Source organism: Gambusia affinis, linkage group LG07 (assembly GCF_019740435.1).
Source record: "Gambusia affinis linkage group LG07, SWU_Gaff_1.0, whole genome shotgun sequence".
NCBI classification, from domain to species: domain Eukaryota; kingdom Metazoa; phylum Chordata; class Actinopteri; order Cyprinodontiformes; family Poeciliidae; genus Gambusia; species Gambusia affinis.
The window spans coordinates 14,693,298-14,713,187 of record NC_057874.1 but is presented as its reverse complement, the minus strand read 5'-3'; the positions used below and the strand labels follow the sequence as shown (position 1 = coordinate 14,713,187).

The window sequence follows — 19,890 nt, the reverse complement described above, 5'->3', positions numbered from 1 at the left end:
AAGGTACCACAGAGTCACTTATTTTTCAAACAATGGTTCAATACAAATAAAGGTTGGTCAAAGGTATTCTGTATTATGGATCGTTGTGGCCCTAAAGTTTTGGTTTAGTGAAAAATTACTGCTGTGCCAGAGGCATCTGGTGCATCATCGAGTAAAGAATGCCGTAGCACCTCTGGTGACATGGCATCCAGACCTTGGCAGCTCTAGAATGGCATGGCATGGCACAGGGAGTGGTGGGAGGGGGAATCCACATGTTTCCATGGTGACAGTTCCTGATTTTTAAGATCCCAGAATAACGTGACACATTCTCTCTTTATCCTTCCATAACCGAGTCTGTTGAACGTCACTATTGTGTTTTCTATAATTCACCTCTGAGTATATAAAGATGGGTGTAATTCATAAATGCAGTTTCCACTCTTCCTCTTCTGATGTCCTTAAGCTTTCTGCCTCCATGCTTTTTTTTTTTTTTCCCTAGTTGTGTCCCAAAATTTCCCTTTTGACTTCCATCCAGACACACACACACACACACTCCCCTTTGTTGTGTCGGACTATTTGGTCGCTGCAGAAACCAGGCCACTATATTTGTCAAGCGTTGACATGAGAGAAGGTCACTGGAGCCCGAGCTAAACAAAGACAGGAGTTTGGAAGAAGGTACAAAGATAGTAGGTGTTAACAAGGTGGTGAAATAATAACAGAGGTGTGTCTGAATAAAAAGAGATGAAGAAAAGAAGCCACATGATGGAAAGCTGAAAAGCTGGTAATGGTTTCATCACAGATATAAAAAAAAAAACCTCTTCTGTTGGTAAAGTCTGAAATCTTATTTCCTACTTTGCTTTTAGCTGGACAGTGGTTAGGTGGTGCTAAAGTTCCTTGGAGCTAGCTGAAATGTTGAGTCAGAAGTATTTGTGATTTCCAAAGTTCTCAAAGAAGACGATACTCCGCCTGCCAAGCCTGAACTGGGTGTTCCACTAGCTTTGGCTTCACTGAAATAAACTCTGTTCTATGTGGTGTTGGTGTACAAAGTATTCATACCCATTGAACCTATATTTTGGCACATTTCAATCAATAACTTTAATGTATCTTGTTGGGATCGCATATGTTGAGGATGTTATGAATTGTAATTTTGTATAAAGGTTTAAAAGGTTAATTTATGATCGGAGCACATTCTTCTATATGTTGGCTTATTTTTCTCACTTTTGAGCAAAGGTCAACATTACGGAGAGCACGACTATTGGCTATCCTTTAAGCTATTTCTCCCGGATGAGCTGTAGATATCTGCAGCTCCTCCAAAGTTACAATATGTCTCATGGCTGACTTTTATTAACTCTCCTTGCCCTGTCTGTCAATGTAAGTGGACAATAATCTGTTGGCTGTGGCTTTTCTGTGTTTGAATAATAGAGTAAACAATGCCAAGTGAAACAATCAAACACCAGGATGTTGTTTACCCTGATTTAAATGTTAAATGCGACAGAATGCTGTGTTCCTTGATCGTCGTGATGATGATTGTTCACTAAAGGTTTTTTAACAAAGCCCTGAGACCTTCACGGAGCAGCTGCCTATCTAAGGACATTATGCCCGAGTGACTAAATTTACCAATTAGGGAACTGGCCTCTGTTTTATTTAATTCTGTTTTGCAGAGAAAAGAAATTCACGCCACACTTGTCAGAGTTTCAGATTTAAAAATAAAAAGCTCTTTTCTTTCCACTTCATAATTACGTTCTACTTAGTGTTAGTCGGTTACACAGTATCACAACAGACTACACTGAAGTCTGTGGCTGTCGGATGACGAAATGTGAAAAGGATCAAGGGTAATGAAAACATATGCGAGGTGCTTTAAATGATGTATATGAAACAGTAGACCACTGGTTGTTAACGATAACGCCAGAGGTACAGTGAGCTGCATACTGCGATAGTGGGGAGTGGATAATGTACATAGGTATGAGCGCGTATGTGTGTTTGTGTATGCTGGATCTTTGGGGCTGAGTGGGATGCCAGTGAAGGGAAGGGCAGTGAATGGCTCGGCCCATTCCTGTGATTTAACATGACACCACTTGCACTAAGACTGCGACAGCTGCACATGCACATGCCGGCCATTCTGTTTGTTGTAGGGGATTACTCTGCGATAAAAGCCCCAGTGAGCTGCAGCGTGGCAGGGGCAGAAGTACTGCCCCCATCCACTCCCACCCCCCCCCCACCCCCCAACTCCTAAACTTTTGAAAGCTTTCTCCAGGCCTCTAGAGCCCCCTGAAAACACAGGTGGGGCGCATCTTTCTGAACCGTCATGAATGGGAGTATTCTGCTGACCATCAGCCAGGCAGTAGTAGTGTCATATTGCTGTCAGACATCAATCAAGTGGGTCTGCACTGAAGCTTATGTAAGGTTCGTTACTTAACAGAAACTCTACAGCATTACATGAATACTTTATTCACTTTTTCATTATCGGTTAATCCACCTTTATTAAGATATTGTACTCATTTCCAGTGCTTTGTCCTGTTTCATTGTCAAAGTTGTGAAACCACTTGAAAATCAGTGTTAGAAGGAAACAGACTGATTTTGAAGGTCCAATGAGGGGTGTTCTGTTATCATGGTGATGGTAGTTGGTAGTCTCTGGTGACAGATTATGGCATCTGCTGCTGTCACTATGGTGACCATAACCTCTGAGTTTGCCAGCCTTTAAACGGAATGTTTTTCACAAGCAGTAAAGATGCACTCTGTGCAGTCTCAGCTGAGATACAACAGATGATGAATTTTATTCACTATGTTTTTCTTTCCTGCCTCCTGCCAAAGCAGAGGTCAGTCTGAGGTTTAAGGTTTACTGACCACTACTCTCTGTCTACTGTTGGATAAATGTAAGATTTCATTCTGTATTGATGTTAATTAACCTCATTATTGAGGTTAATAGATTGTCTTTCAAAGTGAAGATGTAAAGACAAATTAACCAAATCTCACAATTATTCTAAATTACATCAGACAGACAGAACTAGTATTACATTTATGGACCTCAGATCTCAAGGTTTTATGTTTTAAAACCTAAAACCTACTAGCATTTAATTGGATGCTACAGGCAAAGTGGTGGAGTTTTCTCCAGCTCAACAAAACATAGAGCCTCTCCTACATAAGAAGCTGCACACTGGTGGTCAGCTGGCTTTGCTCATGAGAAACACATATTTGTCTGGTTGGAACTATTTCAGACTGTAAAAAAAACTTATGAACAAAGAGTAGGAGAGATTTAAATAGAAGAAAACAAGGTTATGACTTAAATGACCTTGTTTATATAGACTGAGGAAGATCAGTATATCTGAACATGGATTTTGAAAGTTGGTCTGCTCTGCTGAAAGGGTTAAGTTTTCAAAAGCCAGCGGGGAGTGTTGTTTAGCACGTGATACAAAAATAACTCCCTTTGTCTTCGCTTTGTATCCCGTAGGACCAGAGAGGCACCTGGATTACCCACTGTAAGTTGTGTGAAGGTAATGTGAAGTTGATGTTTACTTGCAGTAGCCTATGAAACTTTCATTTCTTCAAGGTTAAAAGAAAATTATGAGTGAAATTTTACTAAACTTGTTTACTAGTAGATGTTTTTGAAAAATGTCATTTTGAAACACTGATAAGTTTGCTTAAGCATAGTCAAATAAACAGTCAGTATAAATGAATATTTCTGGTATATTCTGTACATTGTGAGAACTTCTTTTCAGCTAAAAGGACATCAAACCCTCTGTACCCTTGTTCTGTCGCTGGGATCCGATCTCCCTGGACGGATGTCCTGCTTCATCCACCTTTGATTAACGCTCTTTCTCTGTTGTTATCTTACTCTCCTCTTTCATATCTGAGATTTTCAGACGGCACTCAAATGACGGCTCTCTGGGTCAGCGATGATCTTGAGGCTAACCTGGGGTGAGGAGGGCTGATCCACCCGTCCCCATCCACCCCCACCCCACCGTCCTCAGCTGTCCCACAATGTGTTGCTGCTTGTCACTGAGGAGAAGTGGGACACTGTTGCCAATGACAGGGCAATCCCTGCAGACATGCACTCACACTGTCATATGAACACAGAATCGTAAACAACTGAGATTTTTTTTTTTTAGCCTTAACAGTTAAGTCAGTAATTTTAAATAGAACAACTATTCATTATGGGTGAATGATGTTCACTCATCTGTACATTAATAGCTGTCACAAGAGTAGAAATTAGATTTGGTGCAAAGTCCCCTTATACGTATTGGTACTGTAGGTAACGTGTAAAAAGACATAAAATTAATAGTTTTCTTATTACAAGAAGTATAATTTCACACTTAAGTAGTGTGAAAAAATATTTGATCCAAATTATTTATGATTTATTCAAAAATAAGCTTCACATTAAGAATATACTTTTTTTTTCCAATTCACTGGCAATACAAACGTATATAAGCATTTTTTTTAGATGGCACAAATCCGGTTCTATTAGAAATTCTTCAAAATGAGAAAGACAGGTTAAAAATGCCATTTTAAATAACAATTATGCGTTTTAATCTTCATAAATCAGGACATGGCTACAAGAGATTAGCTCCCCCGTCCCACAGGGATACATTTAGTTATAAAATTATAGTAAAGATGACGTTACCCTCTGTGAATAACATGAAACTGACACTGAGAAATAAAAGGTGAAAAGACATCTCCATAACAGAGGTGAAATATTTCAAGAACAACGGAGGGGGGAAACAGTTTTCTTTTGCTTATTTGCATTATCCTGGAAATGTTATGTCACAAGAGCCAAAAACATGGTGAGAAAATATGGTGTATGATGAGTCTGAAGTTGGTCATCTGATTCACAGATATCAATTGTTCTTAAAAGTTGTGAGGACTGATTGAAAAAGCCGGAGCTATGCCATCTCTGTTTAGGGTAAATTCAGATTGTATAGCTTAAAAGTGGCTAAACTAGGGCAAAATTAGCTGACAATATCAAATAAAAATACATTTTCTAATCAACAGTAAGTAAGGAGAACAAGATTAGGTGAGGACTCATATTTATTCTTTTACTACATAGGACAATGATGAAAAGGAAAAAAAAAAGTCCAACTTTCTAGTGTTCTAATAAAATATTTACACATATTTACCAGGTTTCTGACTTCTTTTTATTCAGTGGGGGATCTCAGTCAGTCTTACTTTCTAGCATCTTAAGAACTATGATCATTCCAGTGAGGATTTGCTTGCATGTCTGATGCTCTAGCACACGCTTGCACACACACTTTTTTAACTTTTGCTGACAATGGGTTAAAATTACAGAGGGTTCTGAGTGACTCTGACACACTGTGGACCCCCTCCCTGCTTCACCCGTGAGTCCAACACGGGCGTCTTTGTGCTCCCTCCACCATCAGTGAAGATCCATCACAGACTAACCTGACAGCCAACGGCAGGCCTCTGCCAAGCTCCAGCTGCACTCTCTGCTTCAAGCCCGAAGCCAAAACTTCAACTGTATGCACTGAATACAGTAATATTAATACTTGAGCTGAAACAAAACATCTGTTATCTCTAAAAACTGAAATGATATACGTGTTTTATTTTCTCTTAATCTTTTTGGAAAATCAAGAATTTACAGAGACGGGTCAAGAAGGAGAAACAAACAAGCAGGGAGAAATATGCTTGTGCATGTAAAATTTTACCTATTTTTTCACAGGTAAAACTGAGTTTCTATTTTTCGTGCACATTTTAAATGAAAAACGAAATATTAACTGAGGAATGTTTGGCACTTTCTTCTGCTCCACTTTTAGTAGCACCATGTTGGAAACCTTTGAGACCTTTGTTGTACTTTTAAAAGTTAAATATGGCCATATTCTCACCTGATAGAGGATTCCAGCTGCTTGAGAAATCAGAGCATCATTTTTGCCATATTTGTCATTACATAATGAGATGCATGTTTTCTAGGTGTGCTCTGCAGGGAGGTCGTATAGGCAGCAATCTCTTTGAATGCCATCCTACCTTGAAATGCTGAGAATAAACTTTGGTTTTCACTTGTTGAAATAATCGATGCATAGGCTACATGCTCAAGATGTAAATCTTTTTTTTTAAAAAGCTGCATGTTCTCCTTTGAAACATGCTTTTATTTTTAAGCTGTACAATTTTAGGTGAAAGCGTAATATTTTAACACAGAAATCTAGTTGTGCCTATTTCTGTGTGAGGTTTCCATGTCATTCCTGGATATGAATTTGTTTATTTCCTTTTGTTCTCCAAAGAGATGTTTGTGAAGTTAGCCAATGATTGTAAATTGACTGAGGAGGCACTTATCGCTGCAGTCATTTGATTGCTTACGGATACATTACGTGAGTTCATATATTTTAATTTATTGTTGGATTTTATAAAAAAGAAAAACTGATGTTGCAGTTTGCGGTCTGACGTAGAAAGAGCAGAATGGCAAAATTAAAGAGAAAAAAATAAAATTAATGCTTACGTTAAAGAGAAGCTTAATATATGCTGCTTTTTAATTTTAAAATAAAACAGAAAACTATCCATCCATTATCTTACACGCTTATCCTTAGAGGGGTTATGAGAGACGCTGGTGCTCGTCATCTCCATCGGTAAACGGGGAAGAAGCGGGGTACACCCTGGACAGATTGCCTGTCCAAAAATAAAAATATTTAAAAATCTCCCTCAAACTAATCGTTATGCAAATGTTTACACTTCATCTACAACTTTCATCACATATTATCATAATATGTGGTGTATTGTTTGTTCTTAGATTAAATCTTTTTCATCTTTTATGATTTTACAGTTTCTGGAAGTTATTTTTTTTCCATTTATGCCCAATTAATGTGTCACTAGATAAAAAAAGACAGACTTTTCGAGAAAGGCCATTTGGTTCAATATTCCTCACTCAATTTGCCACCGCAGAGTTTGTACCCTGCGTGTGGCTACAAAATACTGCATCCAAATTCTTCTGCCACCGGCAAGCATTTCCTGTTTGCTATAAGTGTTACAGTGATAAATCTATGACAGTGATACAAGATACGCAGGGATGTAGCACATCTTAAATGGTGCCTGTCATTCCGTTGCGGCTTCTCTGCTGCTGGAAGTGTGTGTTTTGGCTATGCTTCCATGCTAGCGGAAGCCAGTCAGAATTAGCTGCTGAGCTATGAGGTAAGATGTGTTCTGGGTGGATTAACACCTGCTGGCTAAGCTAAAAACTATGACTGGCTGGAAGAGGTCAGGAGAACCAAAGCCATTTCCTCCGCACAGTGGTCTTGTTATTGCCCCTTGATTTCAAACAGTAAATTGAGCCAGAGTAATTTTGGGTGCTAAACTTACTTCTCTGTTCTTGCCTGCCCAGACCTGCTATATACAGAGCTCAGAAGTGACACTTCTTGCATCACATTGTGCAATCCCCTTGGAAGGAAGATAAAAGAATATGACACCCAGCAACAATTGAATATGCTTCAAAGGCATAGTTCAGGATTTTTGAAATGAGGTTTTGTCAAATTTTATAAGCAGTTTATAACTTACCTGCAGTAGAAAACTCTCACAGCTTCTTTATTAAGTATAAATCCATATTCATTAGTCTCTGAGGATGAAACTAAAGGCTGAGTCCAAATTGAAATAACTCTAATCTTAAGAATGTCATTACAAACCTCTAGTTATTCATCACATTTGCAGCAGACAGTTTATTTATCGAGGAAAAGATTATTGTTTTATTGGGAAATTGAGATTCCCAATAAAACATCAGTTATATTGATTGATGTTTTATATGAAATGAAACATCAAAAACATCTTCTTTACTTTTGCAGTCGGAACTGCAAAAGTAGAAGGACAACTAAAGCAAATCGAAATAAAGATAATTTAAAAATAAAACAGTGTTCCCAAACTCTATAGCATTACTGCTTTTTTACACAGCTCTACTTTAATTGTACTTTGGTTACTCGGACCAGAAATGTTTTGCATGTTCCATTCTGACTATATGTTTATAAAGTTTAAAGCCCTTGAAGTAAAGGTATCAATGATCTTCCTGTGTCAAATATATAAATAGATCAGCACATGTAATTCCAGTTTGAGTAACTAACTAATTTAAAAGGATGGCAATGAAAAATTTTCATTTCAAACTGGACCAACTTCAGGATTGGTCTGTAATTTACACATAATCTGATTGTTATTACTTGGAAAATGGTGGCAGGAAGCAGTGCTCTACCAATGACCTTTCAGTATGAAGCACAAATTAACACAGGCACATTTGAAGCTTTTGCAGTCAAAATTACTACCTAATTTCATGTGCAAGTAATCAACATCTTCTGTGTACAAAGGTCCCCACTGCAAAAGTGACAACATTCATAAAATACTGTCCGCAGATCAGTATTGTACCATGAAAATATGCTTTTATCCTGGCTGCTTTCAGGATAGCTGTTTGCTTGAGCCACTTTATACAAAATGAAGACGCCACAGAGTTATTTCTTACAAGTAATATATTACCTATATCAACCTTTTTACAATCTTTTCGTAGACCCTCATTCAAAAATACTTTCCCTGTGATGCCACCATGTTTACACATTCACGGATGTTCATTATGAACCTGACATTGTGACCTAGTTGTGAGTAAGCAACTATCTCTGGTCACAAACATCTTCTCGTCACTACAAATTATTCGATGCTAGTAGAGGTGACAGCTGCCTCAAGACTCTTCCTACCACATTGACTCCCCCCACACCCATGGAAAAGCGTCTTTTTGTTCTGCGTCATGGAGGAGAACGCAAGTCTGGGATTAACTTATTAAGGCCAACATCTTTGATCTGAGGTTATCTCTTCCATTTCCACGGCAACTTGATCGTGCTGTGGCTTCTTGGCGCACACGCACGCACGCAAGTGCTCAAACCCACACACTGAAACACATGAATGGGCCTTAAAGCCCTTGAGAGCATGGCCCAAAAGAGATATGAAGTGTAGATGTGCAGCAACAGCTAACCATCGTGTCAGGTTTCTGGGGGCTCGTGCTAAATTTAACCCTGTGATCCTGCAGAAGGCAGAGGGGTTTAAATGCCAGCCTACAGTTGCTCCACACCAGTTGTTCACCACACGTCTTCCACTCATCGCAAACTCAGGCCAAGGGGAAGACAGCGCACACGCGTATAGTCCAACACACATCCCAGAGGCAGGGACGAAGACCACTCATTGAAGAGCAGCGACAAACGAACCAGGGATTGTTGCCCATTTACATCTAGATCACAACACGAGCCAATATGGAGCTATTTGAGACCAACCCATACTTCTTTCCTGATCAGCGATTTTATGAAGGAGGGGACAGCTACTTCCCCTCTCGCCTACCTGGGACATACGACCAAGCTGGTTACCAGGACAGAAACTCCATGATGGGCTTGTGTGGGAGTCTAGCAGGAGGTGCCGGTGTCGGAGTCGCAAGTACTGAGGATAAAGCATCTCCCTCCAGCCTGTCACCTCATTCTGAGACCCACTGCCCTGGTCAGTGCCTACCCTGGGCCTGTAAGCTGTGCAAAAGAAAGACTGTGACCATGGATCGCCGGAGAGCAGCAACGCTGAGGGAGAAGAGACGCCTGAAGAAGGTGAACGAGGCCTTCGATGCTCTGAAGAGGAGCACCTTGATGAACCCCAACCAGAGGCTGCCCAAAGTGGAGATCTTGCGGAGCGCCATACAGTACATCGAACGGCTACAAGCGCTGGTGTCCTCTCTCAACCAGCAGGACACTGAGACAGGACAGCAGGGACTGCACTATCGACCCACCCTGACCCAGCCCAGAGTGAGTACAACAGGAGTGGGATAAAGAGAGCCAAGATGATAGGAAGGTGGAGAATGTAGAGAAAAATGGCTGAGAAGTTGTTGGGAAGTGAGAAAAACAAGTTGTAGAATAAAAAAAATAATAAAGAGGGTGATTTTTACCCTTCAGATTTAAACTTTTCTAAATTAACAGGCTTATGTTTTAGTCAGATATGCACTTCTCAAACTAATATGGCAGGTTTCGAAAACATAAATCTCTTGCGTTGGATTTTTGTGTGCAGTTTTGAACTGTTAGTGACTGACAGCAACTTCTGCATGTGTGTCTTTGTGCTAACAGGTGTCGTCGTCCAGCGAGCCCAGTTCGGGGAGCACCTGCTGCAGCAGCCCCGAGTGGAGCAGCACTCCGGAGCAGTGTCCGCCAAGCTACAGCGGTGAGGGTGAGCGCGTCCGAATATGAAATCTCACCGGATCTCGCAAACAGATTAGTGTTTTGCCGACGGTACTGACTGTGTGATTTGGCCACTCTCTCGTTTTCTTCAGATCTCCTGAGTGCTGCAGAATCTCCTGAGCAGGGGAACATGCAGGCCCTGACTTCCATTGTGGACAGCATCTCTGCTTCAGACGGAGCTGTGGCCTTTCCTGTAGACATTCCCAAATAGACCTTTCAAAACGATGGGAACACAAATGTAGATGCACAGAGATCCGTAAATTACAGAGGAAATATAGCTAATTAGTGACGCTGTTTGACTGGAGTACTTATTTTGTTTTAGTGAATCTACAAACTTTGGTTTTCTGTCTTATGCAAACGATCAAAAATCTGAATTAATGAATTATCATTGCAACTCTACTGGGTCTACTGGCTAAACTGAATTCCTCCTTTTACAATGAGGCCTTATTCCCTGTATTACATGCCTTATCCTGTGGTCCAGCCCTGTTTGTCAGAGCTACAGATGCTCAGTCTAACTTGAGATTCAAAGATTTTGCTGCATGAACCCAAAATCCTAGTTATCTGAGTGAATCTCTGTTAAACCTTCCTCCAGACTCACAGATGGATTGTATTGTTCTAACTTAATTTAAGTTTTCCTCCGTATCTTAGATTCTTTTTGTGTGAGTTTAATGCTTAAAAAAATACATGAATTTATTTGTGGGGCCAATATGTATCATGGCAGTTTTGACCAAGATCTGCTTAATTTAAACAGGTTATAAATGCTTTTGTTGTAAATACGTTCCCCTTTTTTTTACAGAGTGGTTTTGCCATTTTATTTTGTATCTTTGCTAACTTATTTTTGACTTTTATAACTAAGATTGTTGTGTATTTGTAGATGTTCTGAAAAGTAATATTGTTCTGTTTTAATTCTTGGAATAAAAAATGGTTTTCAATAAGTTGTCTTGTGGCTTTAAAGTACTGGGGACTTCAGGAAGAAGCAGAGTCACAATTCTTTAAAAAACAGCTTTACTCATGTCTATATAGTGTCATAAATACAGTACATTTTTTTTCAGATGGCCAAATAATAAAATCTTGATTTGTCAGCATTGTTTCACACCTGGAATAAAGACACAGTACTCATAGCTGCCACATAGCACATTACACCTTTTAGACACCTTGGAAAAATCTGTAAAATAAATAAATAAATAAATAATAATAATAATAATAATAAAAAAAGATTGTACAGCCATCCAGCAGTTCACGAGTTCATATGCTGTGTTCTCATTGGAGGAGTTGGTCAGCTGGGTGTATGGACTGCCTGCTGGCATTTCTTCACAAAACCTGACCATGAGGTGGTAGAGCAGGATAAGACATGTCTCTGTCAGTTACACTGACTTACAAAAGTAATCATACCCCTTAAGCTGTTCACATTTTCTCACATTACAAATAAAACTATCAGCATATTTTATTAATTCCAAGTCGTGTGTACTAGAATAAAAACCTTAAAAGCGTGGCGTGCATTTTGATTTAGATCCCTTTACTCTGCAAAGAGCAAGGAAAACAACAGTTGTGGAGACGCTTAAAAGAAAAACTTCAACTGCAAACATACCAACATGGCTAAACTGAAAGATTAATCAGAGAAACAGCCAAGTAATTTATGCATGAAGGGTGAAATAAAAATGCATGCCACACTTTTCACACTGTCTTCTGTGAAATATTTTGAAAACCATGAATCCTTGATCTGTCACTACACAATTTTGTGCTAGTTCAAGTTCATACATTGCATAAAATCCTGGTAAAAAGACAAAAAACAAAAACAAAACATTTATTTTGTGACTGTAACATGACAAAATTTCAAATATTTTAAGGGCTATGGATGCTTTTGAAGGCCAGTGCAGAGCAGCGCAAGTCACTGACTGATGTTGAGCAGCAATTTATTGTTTGACATGAGAGAAAGTTTGGAATCGACAGAAGTGAGCTACAGTGTCCACACTAAAATTCACACACACAAAGAGTCAAAGTCACATGGTTAGGGTCGGCCTTTCACACCCACAAGCACACTCGACCCCTTCAAAAGTCTCCAGGAGATAGGCTGATTTGCTCAATCTCTCTCTCTCTCTCTCTCATTCACACACACTCCCTATTCATGCCTCACATTAAATTTCTCTCTCTAGGCTACATAGTGTCATACAGAAGGCGACAGAGGCGAAGAGAGGAAGAGAAATTACAGCTACATCGTGTCAAAAGGTTTGGTGGGGCAGACAGAAGAAGAGGAGAAGAAGAGAGAATTGGACCCATGAACCTGTGAGGTGTCCTTGTAAAAACACACACTTCTTTCAGGGAGTCCCTCCCACCAGTTAATCACACACAGCGCACAGCAAATGACACGCAAAGGTCCAACACAGAGAGAAAGGGAAAGAAGGAGAAAGAGAACAGTCACTATTGAATACAGGGCATTGGGTTTCAAACGGCAATATTATATTACTTTCCATATATATTTCCAATATATATATATATATATATTATATATATAATATTTCTATAAAAAACATAAGTCATCCATTTTTCTGTACAGAGATGATAAATGAGTAATACCTTGCATAACCGGTAGAAGGTTAATGTGCAGAGTGATCTGCCACTTATACAAGTATTCACCACTCTTGAGTCCGAAGCAACGACTTGCTCGTCATCTCCTTAAATCTTTTTCACAACTGTCGTGTTAACACAGGAAGATTCGCTTGGTCTTGGCCGTTTCAGGACGATCAGAACCAGGACTAGACCCCACAGCTGACACAAGGAGAGCAGGAACACGACACCACAACTACGAGGCTACTGGGAGCACTGGGGTAAACAAGGCGAGACCGGGACGAGCCTCCTTTACAGCAGCAGCGGAAAGCAGCCAACGAGCGCTCTCGGAGAGCAAAGGTCAGAGGTGCCCCCTGTATTGCACGAGTCCGGGGGGCGGGGAGGAGAGAGATGTGGAAGGCGGGAGGTGAGGCTGGGCGTGAGAGGGGAGAAGACTCCGCCCCCTCCTGGCGCACCCAATCCTTCCCTCTCCAGATTTGGCATATCACTCTCAAAAGGCCGCAAGCATGTGTCCGTACAAGTAATGAGAATGCACTGGAAGAGAGATTCAGAGGCAGGATTGCAGTATGAAAGAAAGGAGGGGAAAATTAAGACTTTACCAATGTGTACAGCACTGGGCAAATATTTCAATTATTTCTTATTTATTCATGCTTATTCGTACTTTGTTTCCATGAAGACTCATATTAACTCAGGGTTTTTGAAGGTGTTGCGAAATCTATTCTGGAAAAAATGCTGCTGCCTACTTAAAGATTTTTTACTAATACTTATAAGTTTATTGTAAGATTATTTTAGTAAGAATATTTTAGTAAATGTCTTTTTTTTTTTTTTACTAGCCTCTCACTAGAGGGTATCGCTGACAGTCGTCTGGACAAATGTGAAGTTAGCTCCCTATTGGACTACAGGTTGATAGTCCACCAACAGACACGTTCAGCTAGAAAACACAACAAACTTACCTGTTAGCACTAGTGCTCCTGTTAATAAGTAGTGTCGTTAGCAGGAATAGGTCCGCACTGCAGAGGGGTCAAGTCTTGGAGGCGCAGGGGGAGGAACTTAAGAAGGCGTGGCAAAGTAGGTGTTGAGCACAGCACGACACAAAGGACACAACATGCGGTTAGTCAGTCAGTCTAGCCACAGAGAAGCTAAGGAGTGAGCGTGGCCAGCATTGTAACAAACCTTCAGGCTGAAGTTGCTTCTTGGCAGCCAAATTCATGGAAGGCGGCATTGACATAGCGGGCATGCGGAAGCCAGCAGGCAGCGTCTCCATGGAGCCCGCCATCATCCCCAGACCCGTCCCTCCCTCGCGAGCCCGAAACCTCTTGCGCCACGAGGGTGAGCGCCGAAACGACTTGTCATCTCCACTCTGTGAGAGGAGAAATAGAGAAAAGTGTGTTGTTTATGAAGAGGAAGACACTAAAATATAATTGAGGATGCAACATAGAGAGGAGCAGTTAATCTGAAAACATAACACAGTCTAAGTAAAAGCAATCGCCACCAAAGAGAAAATGTTCTTGCAAAGTCACCTCTTCCAGTCGGCGGTCTGTTCCCAAGGCTAGAAGGTTGTTAAACTCCCTCTCTAGCACCTGCCTTGCCTGAAAAACACACAGAATTCATTCAAACCTTGATCAAGCATAATGTTAAGCATAACTGCATGTCAGGCAATAATGTTAATATTGCCTGACATACAGTGATTTTTCCCCTTTGCAGCTCAAACAGCTCAGAGTGGCCTATTGTACCTGATGCACAAGATGCTAACTGTAAGGAAAGGGGAGGGACCTTTGTGGATTTTGACTGAAATCTGAAGGCTAAATCAACACCTCGTCCTTTGAGCCCCTCAAACTGTTTCTGAACCATAACTGCTTTGCAGCAGGGTGCGTCACACCTGCTGACAACCATTACACAGGCACTCAAGCTGGTCTGTGGCTGTGCAAACAACACATTTTGATCTGTAGCAGTTTGTCTGTTGTTTTTCCTGGGTTGCTGTGTGACAGTATAGAGACCTGGCTAGAGCGAACCTCGTTTCCAGCCCCAATCTCTGGAGACAGTCTTAACTGTAGATGTTAGGACGTGTATAGAAACAACAATTACAGGTATTAATAGACATATTCACAGTTTGCTGAAACTCAATTACTACGTTAATAACGCTGCAATATATTTGAGTAGTGGAAAACAGGAAGTGAATAGTGTGTTTTTGGGGAGTTTCTATTAGCTATAAATGCGGACATGTTAAAGGAATTGCTCAAGATTTTTTAGAGGTTAGAAGCAGTTATTTTCTTACCTGAATCAGATAAGATAAAAAGCTTCACTGTATATACTCATATTCTTCTCTGTACATAACAGTTCAATTAAAATCTGGCAATGGTTTGAAGCTTCAAAAACCCCTCATGGTCCTGTTAATATCGATTTATACTAAATTAAGATGCCAAGAAAGTTGAAACTAACTTCATAACCTTGACGAGTTATGAAGTTAGTTTCAAGTTAGTTATGAGGTGAAATTCTGCTTGTACAGAATTTCACCTCATAGATCCGGACCCATTTATTTAAAACTTTTCCACATGTAACACCAGACACAGCAGAAGTGACAAATTAAATGGGATCATACATGTAAGCCGCACATGGCTGTTTCCCGTATAACCACCTGTGTGTTTTGCATGGGGATCTGCAGGATGAGCGCCAGGCTGCTGTAATCGAAGGTTTCATCGAGAGCGACGAGCGCCCCATGAACTCCGCTCTCCAGCAGGTTGCCGCTGTACTCCCTCAGACCGATGGACTGGACCCAGTGGATCACCTGTTCGTTGGTCCACACCAAAACGTCTGAAATAAAAACGGAGTGGTAACACAGTGTTAAATAAAACACTTTACCTAATGTGCCTCATGAGCAGCATATAGAGGCGTTTTGTGAAAGAGAGACATAAAGAGGTAATGTGCATGTCCGCGTGGCGTCAACTCTCTGCCACACTCCCTTTGTTCACTTGAAGCACAGCTGTCAGCCAGCTTTCCAAGTTGGAACAGGCGCAACGTGTGCGCGCGTGTGTGAGTGTTTATGTGTGCGCAAACAGAGTTGGACTGTGATACGAAGCGACAGCTGAGTCAAGTTCATGCGCTGAGCTCAAGGTCAAAAGGGCGAGAGGGACGGCTGGATTTAAATGTGTGCGCCAGCGTGTGTGTGGGGCACTCCACACGCAAGTGGGGCTTTAGATCACAAGACTGGCTTCTTGACAGTTTAAGGAGCACCTGTTATAGTGCCAAGCACAAATTGACACTATCGAATGAAACCACAAGATGGTTCTCCAGAAACACATTTTTTCTGATAAAACAGGAGAGCCTATTCATGCATGCATGTATGCGAGGTTGGCTGTGTGTAAAACGGTACCTTTCATATCGTGTTGACTGTCTTCTCTCCGACGGTCCAGCTCTTTCCTGTCATAATTGAGTCTCTTCAAGCACATAATTCCATACTGCAGACTAGCCCTAGGGCACATAAGAAGCACACACACATAATGAATCAGTATCCTTCCCATCTCTGTAGCTCATGCATCAAGTCATCAGATGAAAGGTAGAGCAGGTTCAGCAGCTGCTAAGCTGAGCACATCACAGCTGCAGACCTGTGAAAGCTGTCCACCATCTTCAGATGGCTTCTCAGGTCCTTTTTGGTCAGGTGGTCCAGCATGCGCGCGTCCACCAGGCACTCCATGAAGTAGGAGCGGTACTGAGGCAGGCCGAGGCTGGGCAGCCATTCGTTTCCTATCCACTCGTGATTCATGTCCCCATATGCTAATGTCTAGAGGGATGTCAGCAGAAAATGTTACAGATGTGTCACCGTCATGAAGTTAATTGTTTTAGATTTTAAATGTGATGGAAATAATCACAGAAATAAAAATGTAATGGTATGAAGTAGATATATATTTTTTATTATTACTACTACTAATAATAATAACATAAAAATACAACTTTAAATAGATTTTAGAATTTAGAGTTTGCATGATGCTCTAACAGTACAAAGTTTCCTTTCAGAACTGCTTTGAACATTTTTCATGTTACATCTCAAAATTCAATGTATTTTATTGGGATTCTATCTGATGCACCAACCCAAAATTAATGTACAACTGTGAAGTGAAAGGAAAATGTTGGTTTTCAAAAGAATTAACAGATAAATCGCGTGGATACACATACATGCCACCACACTTTTCAGAATTTTATTCAGCCATGCTGTCTCGCTCTAACATCCCAACAAAATCCTTCAAAGTTTGTGTTGTAACATATATATATAAGCTAAAAAAACTTTCAAAAGGTGTGAATACTTTTGCGACATTGCAACATAACGCTGTTACAATGCCTGTAAATGCATAAAGAGTCCTGGTACAGATTAATTTAGGGAAATCAACCTCACCTGTGCCCAGCTGCCCTCCTCATTCTCCTTAGTGGCAGCACAGTGGAGACAACATACGAGGTTAGCAAGACAGGGGCTAATCAAACACACACGTAATATAAATTCAGAAACACACACACAAATCTCATCTCAGCTTATACTCTGCTAGCATACTAGCATTCATATTACCAATGCTACATGTGTTGCATCCAAAAAATACATTCAGATAAGAGCAGGGTGTTAGTGTGTGATGTGGTGGGTCTTTGTAAGGGTTCTGCAGAAGGAGAGGACATATGTGTGTTGCCGCAGGGATCAGTGTGAGTGTGAGAAAGTGCTGGGTGGGGTTAACATGGAGGGAAGCACCCAGATGGTACTGACCGCTTTGGTGGAGGAAGCCAGGTTCTCCATCTCTTCATGAGTCACCCACACATTTCCGGAGGACTGCTCGGAGGACAGAAACACACACACACACACGCACGCACGCACGCACGAACACACACGCACGCAAACAACACAGGCAAGAGCATCATACACGGGCACACACAGGCACACCCAGGAGAACACTCCAGTGTATGATTTCACACCAGACACACACACGCGCACGCCGACAAAGGTTTCGTTGAGTGATGCCAAGGAAGGAGTGTATTTCAGGCAGGTAAGCAGGTAGTTTGTAGATGTATGCATTTGCTATTTTTTTCTAAAGTAAACCATGCGATTAAAAGCTGCTGAATAAAAAAAAAAAAAGAAGACACAAATTATTGTGAAAAAGTATCACCTCAGCATGCAAAGTGAGGGTCATGAGTTATAAAAGGATATTGAGTGCAGGGTAAGGTGTACACAAGTGTTACCTCTAAGGGTTATATATTTTTTCTGTGTTCATACATGCTTCATACAGTGCCTTGAAAAGCATTCTTCCCCTCTCAAAATATTTCGCATCTTGTCACATCACAACAATCTAGGCAATATATTACAGTGATTTTTTGGCAATAAATTTTGTGTACAGTGCAAATTTGCTAATTACCACAGCAGCAGCAGCTCTTTTATGGTGTGCATTTTAGATCTTTGCACTTCAAGATGCTGAATTTTTCCCTACACTTCTTTGCAAAAAAACTGAAGTTCAGTCCTACTGCAAGGATTCTGATTCTGCTTTGGTTTCTCAATTGGATTATGTCTGGACTTTGACTGGACCATTCTAACATGTAAATATGTTTAATTCAAAGTGTAGCGTATTGTTTGATAACCTTGTCTTTCTCAGATGTTTATCCCTGATTCATCTGCTGTGAAAGAGAAAGATAAAATAGGTGAATTCAAAGGGTAGAGTATGAGTATTGAGGGGGTGGGGGGGTAAATGTTTTTGCTAGCCACAATTTTCAGATTTTCTATGACATAAAAATGTACTGTTTTCATTCCACCTCATAATTATGGGTAGCTTTATATTGAACTAATACTCAAAACCCCAATAAAGTACATTGAAGTTTGTGGTGGTAATGTGACAAAATAAGAAAAGGTTCAGGGGGCACGAATCCTTTCGCAGGGTATTGTATGTTTCTTGGTTTCTTGCATGCACAATTTATTCCCTGAAAATAAAACACTGGAAAGAGGAACCATTTCTCATGACGGGGGTGTACTGGGTGTATTTGTTTACCGTTCTGGAGGTCAGGGGCGCAGACGGGCTGGTGAGAGAGACCATTTCCTGGATGGCCAAACGCAATTTGAGTCTGTGCAGAGGGTTGCTGATCCCAATCTCTCTCTGGATCTCTGTGTCGGACAGGGCGGACATGATGGCTCCACTCTTCACGTTGGCACGACAGGCAGCCACATACCAGGCTGGCATCCCGACCCACAGCTGTTCAGAGCCGTCAGGACAACAAACGTCAACACCACAGTCACCATACATGTGCATATTAGTGGCAGCCTGACATGAAGGGAGCAAAACAAAGAACAAAGGGCATTTTTTTTCTTGGTCATGTCGGGCTGGGTTGATTGGTGAAATACCTCCAGCCAGGAAACGACTGTGGGACCATCCCACTGTGCGAATGGAAGGCCTCTTTTCCTCGCGTCCTCCAGAAGCTCATGCCTGAATGAATTCAACACAAAGTTAGAGGGAGAGATGTGTGGCTCAATAGGGATGCTGCAAAATATTAGCAATAAGAAGAGGATCTAAATATTCCAAATATAAAGTCTTTTACTTTTTTTTCATCCTTCGGTCCCTCTCAGCCTGTGTGCCCAGTTTTCCCAAAGTCATAGTGTCACCAATGCTCATCTCAAAATCTGAAACGCAACAATAGCTTGTGTTACCATCAGCTAGACCTCTTCATTTAGAGCACTGTACTTCTAGAACATGCAGTTTACAGAGAACCTGTTAAGGCTGGTAGAGATTGTCCATCCCTGTCAACAGTCTGGTCCATTCGACCTTTCTCCTTCTTCCCAAACAATCGACCGATAGATGACTTGATACCTTTCTTCTGCTTGCTGCGACCAGTAAACGAGAGACGTACCGTTTAATTGATCCAATTTAAAAAAGTGAAAAAGAAATGATTAAATGATTAATATTAAATTATTGTTTAAACCTATGTTTGAGTTTGTGTCTAGCAAAAGATGTGTATTAACATAGATTTTCAGAACAAATCCCACAAAAAGTAACATGATGCCTACTTTGATAAAAGGCACAATTGGTCTAATTGCATTTAAGCCACTAGAAAACCAGACACAACATGACAAGAAAGATTTGACTGATGCTAAACTTTCCACTGTATTCTGTTAGAATGAAAGAACATGTAATATTTTAATTTGGAAATAATATAGTCAAGT

The 19,890-nt window shown here is 40.7% G+C and overlaps 2 protein-coding genes across 10 annotated transcripts in view; one reads left to right on the top strand and one right to left on the bottom strand.

Annotated features, from left to right (window-relative positions):
- The first annotated feature begins 9,000 nt into the window (after positions 1-9,000).
- Positions 9,001-11,083, top strand: myog (myogenin). 2 transcript variants are annotated; one of them, XM_044122390.1, is made up of 3 exons: positions 9,001-9,722; positions 10,038-10,137; positions 10,241-11,083. In XM_044122390.1, exons 1-3 carry the CDS (start codon positions 9,189-9,191, stop codon positions 10,357-10,359), a joined length of 753 nt encoding a protein of 250 aa, XP_043978325.1. In that variant the 5' UTR covers positions 9,001-9,188; the 3' UTR covers positions 10,360-11,083. The 2 variants fall into 2 exon arrangements, with proteins under 2 accessions (XP_043978325.1, XP_043978326.1); XM_044122391.1 differs by having other exon boundaries at positions 9,025-9,722; positions 10,038-10,131; positions 10,241-11,029.
- Positions 11,084-11,136: 53 nt separating this feature from the next.
- ppfia4 (PTPRF interacting protein alpha 4) overlaps positions 11,137-19,890 on the bottom strand; it is a 57,735-nt gene continuing 48,981 nt past the window's right edge. For 3 of the 8 annotated variants that reach the window (XM_044122384.1, XM_044122386.1, XM_044122385.1), the window contains 13 exons: positions 19,439-19,551; positions 19,269-19,350; positions 19,075-19,156; positions 18,725-18,925; positions 17,458-17,520; positions 17,101-17,127; positions 16,316-16,491; positions 16,084-16,181; positions 15,349-15,524; positions 14,234-14,302; positions 13,887-14,073; positions 13,667-13,762; positions 11,137-13,247 (listed from right to left, as the gene is read on the bottom strand). In XM_044122384.1, the coding sequence (XP_043978319.1) occupies positions 13,704-13,762; positions 13,887-14,073; positions 14,234-14,302; positions 15,349-15,524; positions 16,084-16,181; positions 16,316-16,491; positions 17,101-17,127; positions 17,458-17,520; positions 18,725-18,925; positions 19,075-19,156; positions 19,269-19,350; positions 19,439-19,551 (1,333 nt within the window). In that variant the 3' untranslated portion in view covers positions 11,137-13,247; positions 13,667-13,703. Of the gene's footprint in view, positions 13,248-13,666; positions 13,763-13,886; positions 14,074-14,233; positions 14,303-15,348; positions 15,525-16,083; positions 16,182-16,315; positions 16,492-17,100; positions 18,357-18,724; positions 18,926-19,074; positions 19,157-19,268; positions 19,351-19,438; positions 19,552-19,890 lie in introns of those variants that run through there. The other 5 variants (XR_006371151.1, XM_044122387.1, XR_006371152.1 and 2 more) reach the window with 5 other exon arrangements.

Bases quoted from the DNA above. Each gene is read 5' to 3' on its own strand.
- myog (XM_044122390.1), top strand. From the start codon at position 9,189: ATGGAGCTATTTGAGACCAACCCATACTTCTTTCCTGATCAGCGATTT. The intron at 9,723-10,037 runs GTGAGTACAACA...TTGTGCTAACAG, and splicing joins CCACCCTGACCCAGCCCAGA to GTGTCGTCGTCCAGCGAGCC. The intron at 10,138-10,240 runs GTGAGCGCGTCC...CGTTTTCTTCAG, and splicing joins GCCAAGCTACAGCGGTGAGG to ATCTCCTGAGTGCTGCAGAA.